The sequence below is a fragment of the Falco naumanni genome, chromosome 3 (genome assembly GCF_017639655.2).
Source record: "Falco naumanni isolate bFalNau1 chromosome 3, bFalNau1.pat, whole genome shotgun sequence".
NCBI classification, from domain to species: domain Eukaryota; kingdom Metazoa; phylum Chordata; class Aves; order Falconiformes; family Falconidae; genus Falco; species Falco naumanni.
The window spans coordinates 1366622-1380377 of NC_054056.1; the positions used below are offsets into that span (position 1 = coordinate 1366622).

General features: G+C 64.3%; 1 protein-coding gene across 1 annotated transcript in view; it reads right to left on the reverse strand.

The window, feature by feature from the left end:
• The window catches only part of FOXO6 (forkhead box O6), a 38923-nt gene extending 27555 nt beyond the window's left edge, over positions 1 to 11368 (reverse strand). Inside the window, exon 1 of the mRNA XM_040588544.1 lies at positions 10934 to 11368. Within this exon, the coding sequence (XP_040444478.1) occupies positions 10934 to 11368 (435 nt within the window). The remainder of the gene's footprint in view (positions 1 to 10933) is intronic.
• Between the last annotated feature and the right edge of the window lie 2388 nt (positions 11369 to 13756).

Here is a 13756-nt window from a genome sequence, read left to right on the forward strand (position 1 = left end):
CCTGGGCAGGCTGCGTTCCCCCTGCCAACCCTGCCGGCCACGTGCCAAGCCTGGCGCAACTCCCCATCGCCGCTGCACCACCCCAGCGCCGTGCGTGGAGCCCAGGCGTGTCTCCAGCTGCCTGGCATCGCGCCCTCCCCCAGCCCCTGCCTGGCCCCACCTGCCTCTGCTCTCAGGGCTGCCTGGGCGGCGTGTTCAGCCCCGCTGCCTGCTGGAGCCCGGCGGGCTGCAGGCAGCTGCCCAAAAGCAAGGCACGCCAGGCACAACTGCAACGATGTGCTGGGTCACGGGGCTGGCACGGCACTGGGTGGATGATGGCTGGTCCCCAGGCGTGGGCAGAGGCACTACTCAGCATCCGCCCCAGGGCCGGAGGCAGCACAGGGAGGAAATCCAGCACCCTCCATCCCGCGCTTGGTACCCTGATGAGAAAGGCATCAGCAGGGGACCACCATCGTGATTCTTGTATTTGCCTTAAAGATATGAAATCCAGCAGGAAGCGGAGGAGCCTCGCAGTCCCCATCACCCCCCATCGTGGGCAGCCAAGGCCCTGCTTTTCGCCCATGCATAGGTGAGCACAGATGAGTCGCGCTGAGCCGCCACGCACACGCGTTCACCACCCAGCATCCTGCAAGAAATTGAACGGACGGGTCCTGCAATTAATAACTGTGATACAATAGAGTTGATTATAGTAATTGGCACAATAATTGTGTTACACCTAGGGAAGGGTGTAAGCAAAAAGCCCTGCAAAAGAGACTCTTTGTCTTTGCTTTTTTGTTTTCTCTCCAGCTCGCAGGTAATACCCAGGAATGGGCAAACCCTCTTTTAATGGACTCTTAATAATGCTGTAATTTCCCTTTGCAGGGAAAGTTTTCCAAACAGTCAAAGATTCAAAACAAAGCAATGATTGTTCCTATTAGCATTAAATTCTACTCTGGGAGAGAGAATAAATCAAGCAAGGGGATTCAATTCAAAACAGAACTATAAAAAATCCAATAATGATTTTTTAATATTAATAAGAAAAATATATTGTTATGCACCCTTAGCATTTAAACTTCTAATCCAATCAGCGCAAAGTGCAGAGATAAATCACAGCCACAGAGGAGAAGGGAACAACCATCAAGCAGGCAGCAATAAAATGCTGTCTTACATCCCTGGGACAGGCATAGGTTTGACAGTCTCAAAAAAAAAAGCCAAAATTTATGAGCCTGTCGCTCCTCAAGCTTGTTAATCCCTTCCCTGCATCTCTGCATGCGCCCTCCACCTGGGGCAGGGAGGGCGCACGGGCCGGCTGCGGGACAGGCAGGTTGCAGGCAGGAGGTGACAGCAGCCTGGCTGCCCGAACCCGCCGGTGGGCCATCGCGGAGCCGGGGACTTGCCCTTCATCCTGCTTAGACCTGCTCCTGGCAACCGCCAGCCCTCCGAAGGGCCGACCGGCCACGCAGCGGGATGGGATGGCTCCTGGTGCCTGGCACCTGCCGGGGAAGGAGCCAGCGCACCCGCTGCTGAGGGAGGGCACAAGCGTGGTCCCAAGCCAGCGCTGTCCCAAGCGTGGCCCCCAGCACGGTCCCAGTTGCGGTCATCCCAGCTCTTCCATCCTCAGAGGCCGCACCAGGCGTTTCCGATCCCACACTACCAAACACACCCGAGAGCCCAGGGAAGGCCCCAGGGATGCTCAAAACTTCAGTGCACACTGACACGGTGCCCGCTGCCGCCAGCACCAAAGGCCACCAGTATGGAGCCAATGGTACCCACAGGGTCCCCCCATCTGCCTCCGTTCCCATCCCCCATGCAGACGGGATGGCAGGCAGCCCTTCCCGCCCCACAGGTCCAGCCCAGTGGAGCAGCAAAGCCACGTGCGCGGCCATGAACCCCCCCTGCGGAGCCAGCCACCCCGGTGGGCTAGGAGATGTCCCCTGCTTTGCCAGGGTTCCAGTCCAGCGATAACCCTGGCAAGGCTCCCCCCGCGGCTCCCGCCGTGCCACCCTTGTTGAACTCATTACAGATAACGGCTCCACAATTCACCGCTGACGCAGCCGGGCTATTCCCCCTGATTTATTGGCTCCAGCAGATGATGTGCTGCCACAGGGGCCAGCAATGAGCTTGGGTGTGCAGCGGAACACCAGGAAACGTGGCCAGCAGCTCTCAGCTCCCCTCGGGTGCCCCCAGACCTCGGTGCTCCTGCTGAAAGCAGCTACATCCAAGGGGAGGAAAATGCTGAACCATGGCAGCGGGAAGGAGCAGGGAAGCACTTGCGGCCGCAGTCCCGGCCATGCGATGGCCGAGGACAAAAGACATCTCAGCCACGCAGGGAGTTCCCGGCCATCTGGCAAACTGCTGATGCCACCAACCAGGGCAAGAGGGCATTTGGGGACAGGGGGACGCTCCCTGGGGCTTTGCTCCTGCTGGCTCCCAGTTGCTGAACTCCTGGGGGAGGCTGGGGTGTGTGTGTGGGGGGTGTGTGTGTGTGTGTGCAAAGGATTAATTACAGCTATTACAGGTCCAAACCTGACATGGTGTGGAACGTTTCTGCTCCACTTTTGCTTCAGATGGTTTGGGCAGAGGGTTGGGGGAGCAGGTACCAGGCTCATCCCCATGCTCCCTAGCTTGGGACCTCGTTTGGGTCCCATGCAGCCAGTGACATCCCATCTCAGGGTAGCAGAGCTGCTCCCCGAGGAGCGGAGGGCACCCAAGCCCTCCTGGTACTTTCCAGTATGTTTTAAGGGGGGGAAAAAAGAGCTGACACATCCCTGCACCTGGCTTTTGGGCTCTCCCACTGCCAGCAGCCAGGACTGAGGCAGCTGCACAGTCCTTCACGTGGAATAAGCAGCGGCACTGGGAGCACAAGGCTCCTTGGCTGGTCTACCCAGACAGGTGGCCCAGAGGCTCAGCCCTCCACCGAGGGGATGCCCAGCGAGCCCAAGGAGGAGGGAACCTGCATCCCACTATCCCTGCACTGCCCTGCCACCCCTGCAGCTGAAGGAGATGCCCGCGCTCCCTGGGGCAGCATGGACACCAGCACATGGGACCGTGGCTGCAGAGTGCTTGGGGACCTTGGAGCGCGAGCAATGCCACCGCTCAGCGTTGCAAGGCTTTCCCGCTGGCTCTGAGCAGGAGCTGGCACCCTGGCATGCAGCACCCGTCCCCGATACCACCCCCCGGGACCTCAGCAGGGCAGAGGCTGGGCCCGGAGCTGCCACAGCCCCGTGAGCGCCGGTCTGCTTCATACCCCGGTGCTGGCCCCTGCTGCAGCCTCCTCCCAGTCCCCCAGGAGCGGAGCCAGACTCCCCGGGAGACACAAAGGCTGCCCTGGGCAGGGCGAGAGCTCTGGCAGGGCCAAGTTGCCCAGTCATGAGGCCACAGGCAAGGGGACGCTCCTCCCCGGGGGGCACCCAGAGCCCAGCTGGGGGGTACCGCCATGGGGTGGGTGTGCAGACCGGGGTTTGGGGTGAGGGGGATGTGAACTTTTGAACCAGCAGGCAGGAGATCAGTGCATTACCTTAACACAAGTTAAAAATAACCGTCTCGTCTCTTGAAATGAGCCTGTCTGCAATTACAGCTTGGCATGTCTGCTCCAGAGCGTCCCTGGGCTGGCACTGCGCCAGGTGGCAGGCAGCTCCAAACAACCCTCGCCTTTCTTCTCTTTCTTGGGGTTGGCTTCCCCTCCTCCCCCCCCCCCTTCCCAGTAAATCCAAGGTGGCTGCTCAGCACCCCAGCTCAGGCTCCCCACCACACACTGACCCAGTGTCATATTTTCCAAAGCACCCAGCCCCTGCAGTACCCACCGCCCCATGGCAAGGCCATGTCACCCCTCCCTGGTCCCCAAGGACAGGGGGATGCTGCCATCAGCCCATGCTCCCAGTAGGGCCGTGCAGTGGTGCAAGCCAGCCCATGGTGGGCTCAAGGCTCCTTCCCCACACTGCCCTTGCACACCTGATGCACATCTGACTACAACATGCAGGTGTGAGCACACACAGCAGTGCACGTGGCGAGCCCAGCACGAGTCATGTGTGCACATGCCCTGCCCCAAATGCACACGCACAAGTGTGCAAGGGAACACGGGCAAATTCAGACGTGTGCACAGGCAGTGGATGCCCTGCGGCACTGCTGCCTGCAGCGCCCTGTGCTCTGCCCTGCTCTGTGGGCAGGCACAGAGCAGGGTTTGCCTGCACCAGGGTATCAAGGTGGCGGAGCAATCCCCCCACATACCCCCATTGCCAGCAGCCAGGGCTGTCTGGGAAACCTCTTCTGCCCCCCAGGCTCCAGGAGAGCAGTGAGCCACACTGCATTGCTGCTGCATCCCTGGCTCATTGGGTGCAAAGTGCTCTCAAGCCTGGCACCCATGTCCAGAGGGCCAACAAAGCCCAGGAACCTCCCTGCTGCCAAGCCCCGGCACAGGGCATTGCCCCGATGGGCACAGCTGGACGCATAGGGTGCCAGTGGGGTGCTGGGGATGGGAAGGGTAAGTCCACTCTTGAAAAAGCAGGCATCAGCCATGCACACCCCAACGTCACCCCATCCTGCTGCTAACACCCCTGGGGCAGCCCCCCACCCCACAGAAGAGCAGTGGTGCTGGCAGGGCTGGACACCCCATGGCCAGTCCCATAGCAGACAACAGCTCAGGGATGTTCCAGAATGCTGGAGCACCATCACTGGGAGGGAAGGGACCAGGCTGCTTTGGGGGGTCCCCACACCCCCTCCCAACATTGGCTCCCTCCTCCTCTCTGCAGCGGGTGAAAGCAAGCTTTGTGCTGGGGCTTTCAGTTCTCCTGGCTGGCGCCCAGCCAAGGCACCACATAATAATGAACAGATGCTGTCCAAAATGAGCTTCAGCAGCAGACAGGCGAGCCTTTCCGCGTGTCCTTCTGTAACCCAAAGTGCCTTTCACCTCGGCGCTAATCAGGCACCTTCAGCAGGAGAGAGGAGCCAACGGGAAGTGTCAGGCTAATTATAAGTAATGCGATCGGGGAGTGGTGAGCCCACCACCACGGGCACAGGAGGGCTGTGGAGTGGCAGGACAAGGGGGAGACCCCACACCCAGCTCCAGGGCATCCCCATGGGAGACCCAGGGGCAGTGGGGCTTGGGGTGGACCTCGGGGATGGAGGGGGCAGCCTGTGGCTGGCAGTCCGACCGTGCCCAGACCCTGCTGCAGCAGTGGAGAGATTCATCCCCCTCCAGTGTGCTTCTGCGAGGACACGGTGGTGACAGGTGTCCAACCCGCTCCCTAAGCCCAGGGGACCTCCCACAGCTGGCAGCATCCCGGTGAGGATCCCACCGGGATGGGAAGCCGGGCCAAGGATCTCCAGCTCACTCCTGTATCACACCTGGCCTGACCCACTGGGGGCACAGCCCCCCTGCAAAATATTTATGATTTTTTTTTTAAGCACAAAGCCAAACACCAGGAAATTCGTTTCCCAGCCCAGGATGCTGGTCCTCCCATCACAGCACCCAGCAAGCAGGAGGGAGGGACGCACACAGGGACCTGTGCGTGGGGACGGACGGAGATAATGCCGGGCTGCGAGCGCTATTCTAGTCCGTAGGATCTTAACTGTAGTTTATATTCCAGCAGTTATTAAAAATAAAGGGGGGAGAGTGGGGGGGAAAGCTAAGATCAGAGCAAGCTGTTCATTTGGAGCCTTTCCCTTGGGTTTAATAAAGCCCCACTCACTGCTGTAGTATCATTTTTATGCTATCATAAAGCCGGACCATTTAGCAGGTTTGTGTTACTTCAGCAGTTAGCGCTGCATGAAAAGTGATTCCAGAAGAATGGGGGGGGGGGGGGGGGGGGGGGGAATTAGAATGAAGATGAAAATCTCCAAAAGGAGAGAGAAAAATGAGGCAGGAAGGAGGAGAGGAGCCTGGGGGATTCCTCACAGACATGCCGCCAGCAGCACCAGAGCACATCACAGCAGCTCGGAGCAGGGAGCGAGCGGGCTCCCCCGTCCCTGTGCGAAGCTGGAGACAAGTGTGGAGTCCCCTGCTCCAGCCCTGGGATGCTGAAGGGTCGGGTACCCCAGCTGAGCATCCCGGGGCACCCTGCCTGTGCTGTGGGAAAGGGCCAGAGGGGTCCCCTTACATCAGGGGGACCTTCAGGGGCATCTCACTTGTGGGGACTGGAGAGCCGGGGTGGCTTATCCAGGGGCTCTTTGGGGGATGAAGCAGAGGGCTTCTCCTGAGGTGAAGAAGCCAGCAGCTCCTCCCAGCCCTGCTCACCCCCGGGACGGCCGGGCTCTCCCAGCCCCTCTGCTCCGGGCCATGGGCAGCTCTCCGGGAGCATCGGGCTCTCCATGCTGCTGGAAAAATCTCCATATATGGAGAGGATGGGGACGATGAGCCAAGCCAAACCGCCCCACGACGAGCCCTGGCTGGGCAGCCCCCGTGCAGACCCCCACGAGACCCCCCGGGGCTAGGTGGCACATGCTGCTCATCCCAGTGTGGCCAGGAGCAAGCCTGCTGTGTGCCCCCAGAGCCACATGACCCCAACTGCCCCATAACTGCCCCCTTCGCCGCTGTGCCATCCCCCTGCAGCACCGCTGGCACCCGGGCTGCCCTCCGCAAGGGGGAAGTTGTCCCCATTAGTCCCAGGTGCTGGTTTTGAGCCTCTCCAGCCACACCAGGCAACGTTCCAGGCAGAAGCATTAGCCACCATCTAAGAGGGGAAGGGCAGGGGGTGGCAGCAGGGACAGAGCACGCACAGCCAGGAGCAGCTACCCTGAAGGATGCTCTTGCCATGCCCTGTGGGGTCATGCTCCCGGACAGAGCTATGGCTCTGCCCCCCTGGGGTCTCCATGCCCAGCAAGGAGGTGAAGCACCCCAGTACACACCAAACCCTTGGGCAGCGCAGGGCACTCAGACCACGCTCCTACCCAAACACTCTTTCCACCCCTTTTTCTCCCTAGCTCAGTTCCATCCTGCCCTGCAAGGGGTCAAGGACACTTGGGGGTGGTGGCAGGGTGTCTGCATGGCAGCCCCCAGCACCAAGCACACAGTGCTCCCAGCTCCCACAGGCCGGCAGGAGCCAGCAGCTCCGGTCCCCCATGCTGGGAACAGCCGCCACGCTTCCGACCCAGCAATATAAAGGAGGAGGAGGTGTAGGGGAGGGCTGGAAAATTAAGGTTTTCAGCACTGTCAGAGCCACATCAAACAGGCATCCACCAGCTGATTGCTTGATTGTTATATTTTGGATGTCAAACCGGAGCAAGCAGAAACCTTTAAAATGCATCAGTGCTGCTGCCTTTTTGACGAAGGGTGTTGGTTTCCCATTAACAAGTGGAAAGCGTGAGCTGGAGCAGAAAACTTCAAGCGCTTTGGAATTGATAAAATAACAACTCCCTAATTAAGCAGAACTGTCAGTCAACGGGTGCCTGCTGCCCTGCATCGGGAAGCATCAGCATCAGCTCCCAGTGCACGAGTCCAACACGCCGACCCAGCCCACCGCGGCACAGGAGCACAGAGGGATGGGTATCCCAGCGGCCACAGCATTCCCCCCTCCCCGTTAAGACAGAGCTGGGTCCTGGTCGAGCATGGCTGAGGCTTTCAGATACTGTGCCTCAGTCTACCTCGCCATAAAACCATGCCATGCAACTGGCAGCTTGGCAAGGAAGCAGAGGCCTGACCCCAGAAGGCACCTCGTGCCAGCATCCCTCCCCTCTGAGCAGTAACTAACGAGCCTGGGGGAACGTATCACCAATGGGCACATCGGACACCGCAGCCAGGTGCGGGTGCAACACCCCCACAGCCACTGGATGCAGGAAGGGGTCCTGCTAGGAAAGTCCCCCCAGTGCTGGAGCAGGGCAGGGAGGGTCCTGCCACACCAGCAGCAGCACAGCCTGTGCCCGTGGGGATGCCGTGCCCTCGGCTGGCCTCCCAGACCTCCATCATCCCCGCTCTCCCAGGCACGGGGAGGCTGTGAAGGAGCTAATTAAAGGAGTAGTCCATTACCCGAGACCCCCCTTCCACACTGCTGTGCTGGGTAATGAAATGCTTTAAATCCACCATGCTTCTCCCAGGCCTGGGGCAGGAAGGACGTGGCATCTCCAGGGGCTCTTTCATAAGCCACCAGCAGCTTGTTACCACAAAATTGACTGCCCAGCACTCTGGGCGCTCCCTCAGCACCAGCAGCTGCCAGCCTGCCCTGGTGAGGGGTGCACAGGGGTCACCCAGGGGTCCAGAACAGGGGACAGCCAGGAGAGACATGGGGCTGTCAGGAGGGCATTTAAACCCTGACATGCTGGTGTCAAACAAGACCACCAAGCAAAGGGGGAACACCCCTGCATCTTCTTGCCCCGGGCTCTTGCCAGCCCTCATACTGCCAGCCCAGGCTGTGGATCAGGCACCTGCAGCGCCAGGAAAGGCCCCAGGGCGCCCACCCCCGTGGGCAGGTGGGGCAGGCAGGGCACTCTGCTGGGCAGCCCCAGCCCTCCCGTCTGCCTTGTGACCAGCCGAGCCCTGGGCTGGGAGGTTTAAGCCACAGACAACGTGGGGCAAGGGGCTGCCAAGAGGGAGCAGGCAGCAGCAGTGCAGCCCAGAGGACACAGGCAGAGCCACGGTGTAGCTGCTCCGACCGGCGACGGGCCAGGAGGGCAGAGAGCATCCCACCCCAGGGTGCACCCAGGCAAACCCACCCGAGCGAGCAGCCCCTGCCAATGCCCCTTCGGGCCCAACAGCAGCTCGACACCAAAGCTGTCCTCCCTGTGTGCACATCACACACCACAAAGCCTCCAGGGACGCAGTCCCCCTCGAGAAAGCCACCAAACCCCGCACCAGGTGATGGGGCTCCATTGGTGGCACCTCAGGCAGTGCCAATGTGGGGACACAGACCAGGCATTGTTGCTACAACTGGGGACGCCAGGACAGCGTGGGGGGCAAGGGACAGGTTGCTCCCACACGCTCCCTGGTGGAGGCTCTGCCAAGGAGAAGGTGTTGGCCCTCCCCTGGGTCTGGGACGCATCGGGACCCCCGGGTGACAGCTGCCGCGGGGGAAGGCCACTCCAGCTCTCCTGGGAGGATGCCCTCGAGGGTCGCCTCTCCAGGACTGATGCGGGCACGCAATGCTGCTGCTGTCACAGCCTGTCCTTGTCCAGGGGCCAAAAGCCGGTGCTGGTGTAGGCGGGACGGGAAGCCTGTGCCACCTTGCACACCCGTACAGACACACCCATGCATTGCCACTGTCCCCTGTGCAAGCCCTGGCACGCCCAGGGAGGACACGGCTCGCTCCTCTGTCCCGTGCAAGCCGTGGCTGGATCAACCCCCAGCACAGGCCGTGACAAGGATGGCTGCTGTCCCCGCTGTCCCCAGCCAGGGTCCTTCCCGCCCAGGGAGGGCTTTGCTCCATGGCTTTGGCTCGTGTGCCAGCGCTGGGAGACACGAGCAGCCCCCTTCCCCGTCCTGCCCGGCCGCAGCTGGGCACACAGACCCTGTTCACGGCCCCATGCCCTCGCCCTCACTCACCCGGGCTGTCCTTCAGGGACACCCGCCTGGGGGGATCCCCAAACATCCCAGACCCCACTGACAGGCATAGCTGCCTGGGAATCCCTTCACTCCTCATCCCAGCCCTCCTGGCCACCAGTCCAGAGCCCAAATCAAACCTCCCCAGCATGTCCCCAGACCCCATCAGTGCGTGCTCCCCGCTGTCCCCGCTGGGTGCAAGCCTTGGGGGGACCCTTCTCCCCCCATGCACACCCACAGCCATGCAGGTCTCACCCCGGGTGGATGTTTTAGAGACCCCCACGCAACTGCCACCTCCTGCCACCTCCACAGCCCCCGACACCATGCCCCAGTGAATGTCTGCCATGGGGGGACACCAGCTGCCCCCTGCCCACCTCTCCCAAGTGAGGCAAGGTGGAGAGGATGCCCAGCGTCCACACAACGCCAGCTCCCACGGCCTGGCCACAGGTGCCACAGACAGAGTCCGGCCTCCCTGCCCCAAAAGGGCCCCGTCTGCACCCCGAAAGGACCCCCCAAGGCAGGCCAGAGTCTGGCCGCCTCCGCCGGAGCCAGGGCATGCCTGCCAGGACCGCAGGCTGGTATCGGAGCCCCTGAAGCCTCGTTACACACTAATCACACTGGAGGTGACAGGGCTTAGGGGAGGGCTTAAGAGAAACCGTCTCCTTTTTACTGACACCATCTGGACACAGGCAATTGCTTCCCCCTTCCCAGCGCAAAGCCAGCCGAGCGTCAGCCGGAGGGGCACGGGCTGGTGTGACACCCCCCCCCCCCCGCCCCCAAGCACCTGACACCCTCCGTGCCCTCACCCAGTGCTCCGGGGCGGTGGGTACGATGTATCGCCTGCTCGCCCCGAGCGTGGGGGGGATTACTGCCCGCACCAGGGATTTCTCACAAGCCCACAGTGCCACCCGGGAGCAGAGCCCGGGGATGCCGGTGTGGAACCTTGGGGGCCGCATGCTGCCTGCGTGGCCCCCCGGGGAGGGGGACACAGCCCTGTGGAAGGCAGGGCAGCCAAGCTGGATAAAAGCCAGCCTGGAGACACCTGTTTTGGGGGACAGCCGTCCCTCCGGCCGCCCCCCAGGCACACCACTGCTGCTCTGGGACCTGGCACGCCTGGGGTCCCCGCAGGCAGGGCTGTGGCAGCGAGGTTGTCACCACCATACCCCGGTGCTCACGCGGCAGAGGAGAGCGGGCACGACCCCCTTGCCTGCTGCCACCCCCCTGCCCCTGCCGTGCCGGGGGGGCTGGCGGCATGGTGCTCCAGGCTCTGCTCCCGGCCAGCGAGCCACACTCACCCCTCTTCCAACACGCAATACCCCAAAACTTGACCGAGCCCTTACCCCCCACACACCCCCTAGACCGTGAGGAAAGCGGGGATCCCCCAAACCTCCCAGCCCACGGGAAGCATCCAAGCCCCGGTGCGCCTGCGGGAGGGGCGGGGGGGGGGGGGAAGTTGAGCCGGGGGGTCGCGTCGGGGGGGTCGGGTACCTTCCAGCCGGCCGAGCTGTTGCTGTCTCCTTTATCCTTAAAGTAGGGGACGTATCGCACCATCCAGTCGTAGATCTGCGAGAGGGTGAGGCGCTTCTCCGGCGAGCTCTCGATGGCTTTGGTGATGAGGTCGGCATAGGAGAGGTTGCCCCAGGCGTTCCGCCGGGAGGTCTTGGCCTTGCGGAGCTGCCCGACGTCCGCGCCGGGGGGCGGCAGGGGGGCGGCGGCGGGTCTACGCTCCGCCGGGGCCGCCGCGTTCTCGGCTCCCTCCCCGCCGCCGGCCGCCAGCGCCGGGGGTCCCCCCGCCGCGCCCCCATCCTCCTCCTCCGCCGAGAAGTCGGGGTGGGGGAGAGGCCAAGTGCAGGACCGGGGCCGGCTCTGCGGCTCGAAATCCGGGTCGATCTCCACCTGATGCGCCTGGAGCTTTTCTTCCATGGTCCCCTCCCCGCCGCTCCCGCCCCCCCCCCCACCCCTCGACAACCCCCTCCCCGGAGTTACGGTCGGTTTCCACCCAAAAAAAGAAAAGGAAAAAAAAAAAACCACAAAAAAACCCACCAAAAACACGAGAGGGAGAGGAGTGCGAAGAAGGGCTCCAAGCTCGGATGGAGCGGGAGAAGGGGAGGAGGAGCCGCTCCGTGCGCCGGGTCCTGGCGGGCGCAGCCCGAAGTCCGGCGGAGCTCTAGGAGGCGGCTGTGCCCGGCTCCGCGCCGGGAAGCGTGAGGCTAACGGGAGAGACGAGCCGGGGAGGATGCTGCATATTCATCGGTCGCCTCTCAAGCCCCGGGCGAGACGGGGGGGTTGGATTTTGGTTTGGTTTTTGGTTTTTGTTTTGTTTTGTTTTTGTTTTTGTTTTACCGGCCGCGGAGCTCCGGAGTTGTTCCCGGCACGGTGGCCAGCGGGGCGGCTGCGGGCGGGCAGGGCGCGGGGGCTGCCGCATCCATCGGCGGAGGCTGCACCGGGCTGACGGCGCGGTCAGGCAGCAACAGATGAACCGGAGAGACCGGCGGCGGGCGGCATCCTCGGCCGGGGAACCGGCGTGCTCCGGCGCCGGGGCACCTGGGCGGGGAGAAGCGGGATGGAGGTGGGCAGGGAGCCTCCGGCACGGCGGGCGCGCAGCCTCCCCCCCGGGGCGGCTGGGGGCCGCGGCGGGCGGCCCGGCGCTAAGTCCGGCGGCGCGGCGGAGCCATGCTGGCGGGGCGGCACGCACCTGACAGCGCCGGGCGAGGGCGGCGGCGGGCGGGCGGCGGGCGGCTCCCCGCCCCTACGCCCCCCCGCTCCGTTTCAGCGGCCGCGCACCTGCCCGCCGCCGCCGCCGCCGCCGCGCTGCCACCACGGCGCGGGCGGGCCACATTGCCGGGGCGGCCGCCGTTCGCTTGCTCCCTCCCTCCCTCCCTCCCTCCCTCCCTCCGCCGTGCCCGGCCCCGAATGCGGCCGCCGCCGTGACACAGGGGGAGGGCCCGGAGGGGCGGGGGAGGGCGGGGGAGGGGAGTGCCCCGGCGCCGGGCGGGACGGAGCGGAGCGGAGCGGGGGAGCCCCAGCCCCGGCCCCCGCCCCGGCCCCGCCACCGCCGCCGGCCCCACGTGCGCCCCGGGCGCCCCCCATTGTTGCCCCGAGCCGCCGCCGTCGCCTCATTGGCGGGAGGTGCCCGGCGGACACGCCCCCCCTGCCCGCCTATTGGCGCGGCGCCGGCGGGACGCTCGGCGGAGGGGGGGGATTGGGGCGGGCGGGTGACGTCAGGGGTGCCGGCTGCATCCGCGCGTCACCCCGGGCAACGCCGCCGCCGCGGCCGCGCGGAGGAACACGCCCCTTTACTACGGGCCACGCCCCCGATCCCACGCCCCCCGCTGACAGACCACGCCCCCGGAGGCACGCCCCCGAGCCCCTCCCCTTCATTGGTCCCGGCGGGGCCGGTGACTCCCCGTGACGTCACTGCGGGGGCATGTGATGACCATGAGGTCAGAGCCACGAAGCACACCCGGGGCCGGGGCGGAGGCCCGCAGCCCCCCCAGCTCCCCGCCAGGCCCAGCAGGGCAGGGGGCAGCCCCTGGCACAGCAGCCCACCTTACCCCGCCCGCGGGCCGCTGCCCTGCCTCTGCCCTGGCACCCCCTGCTCCTGCCCTCGCGCCCGCCTCTGCCCCTGCACCCGCTGGGGACACACTCGCGACCCCTGCCTGCACCCACCTGGCCGCCTGCCCCTCGGCGTGCATCCCCCCGGGACGCACACCCACCCCAGCACCCACTGGGGACACATGCCTCACTGCACCCACCGGGGACAGGGGTGTCAGCAGCTGTGTCCCCCCTTGCCCCCTCCCCACGCAGCCTGTCTCCCCTGTGTGTCCCCAGGGGCTGCTGCCTGCCTGCCTGCCCCACGCTGCCTACTCCGACTGCCCCCCTGCCCCAATGGCCCTGGGGACGCTGTCACCCAGCGCCCTGGGTCGCTCCAGGGCTTTGTCACCCTGCTGCCACCAGCCGTGCCTCTGATGGAGTCCTCAGTGCCAGTGTCACACATGGCGCTGTCCCTGCGGTGCCCGGGCCTGGGCCAAGGCTCCCCAGGCAGCACGGCCGTAGGCACCTCCACTGGCCTCAAGGCTCTGGTCTGGTGGTCCGGCGTGGAAGGGACCCCGAGGGTACAATGACAGGGTCCATACGATACAATACCCAGGAGAGGCTGCACACGTGCCCCGTTCCGCACTGCCGGCCAAGGGGCAGCGGTGGCTCTGGGTGCCCCCGCTGTCCCCCCCGCTGGGGGCTGGGGTGTTGCGCTCCCCGACCCCTGGCCACACCGGGGGACCTGCTGACCCAGCCCCGTGGCGACTGGTTCAG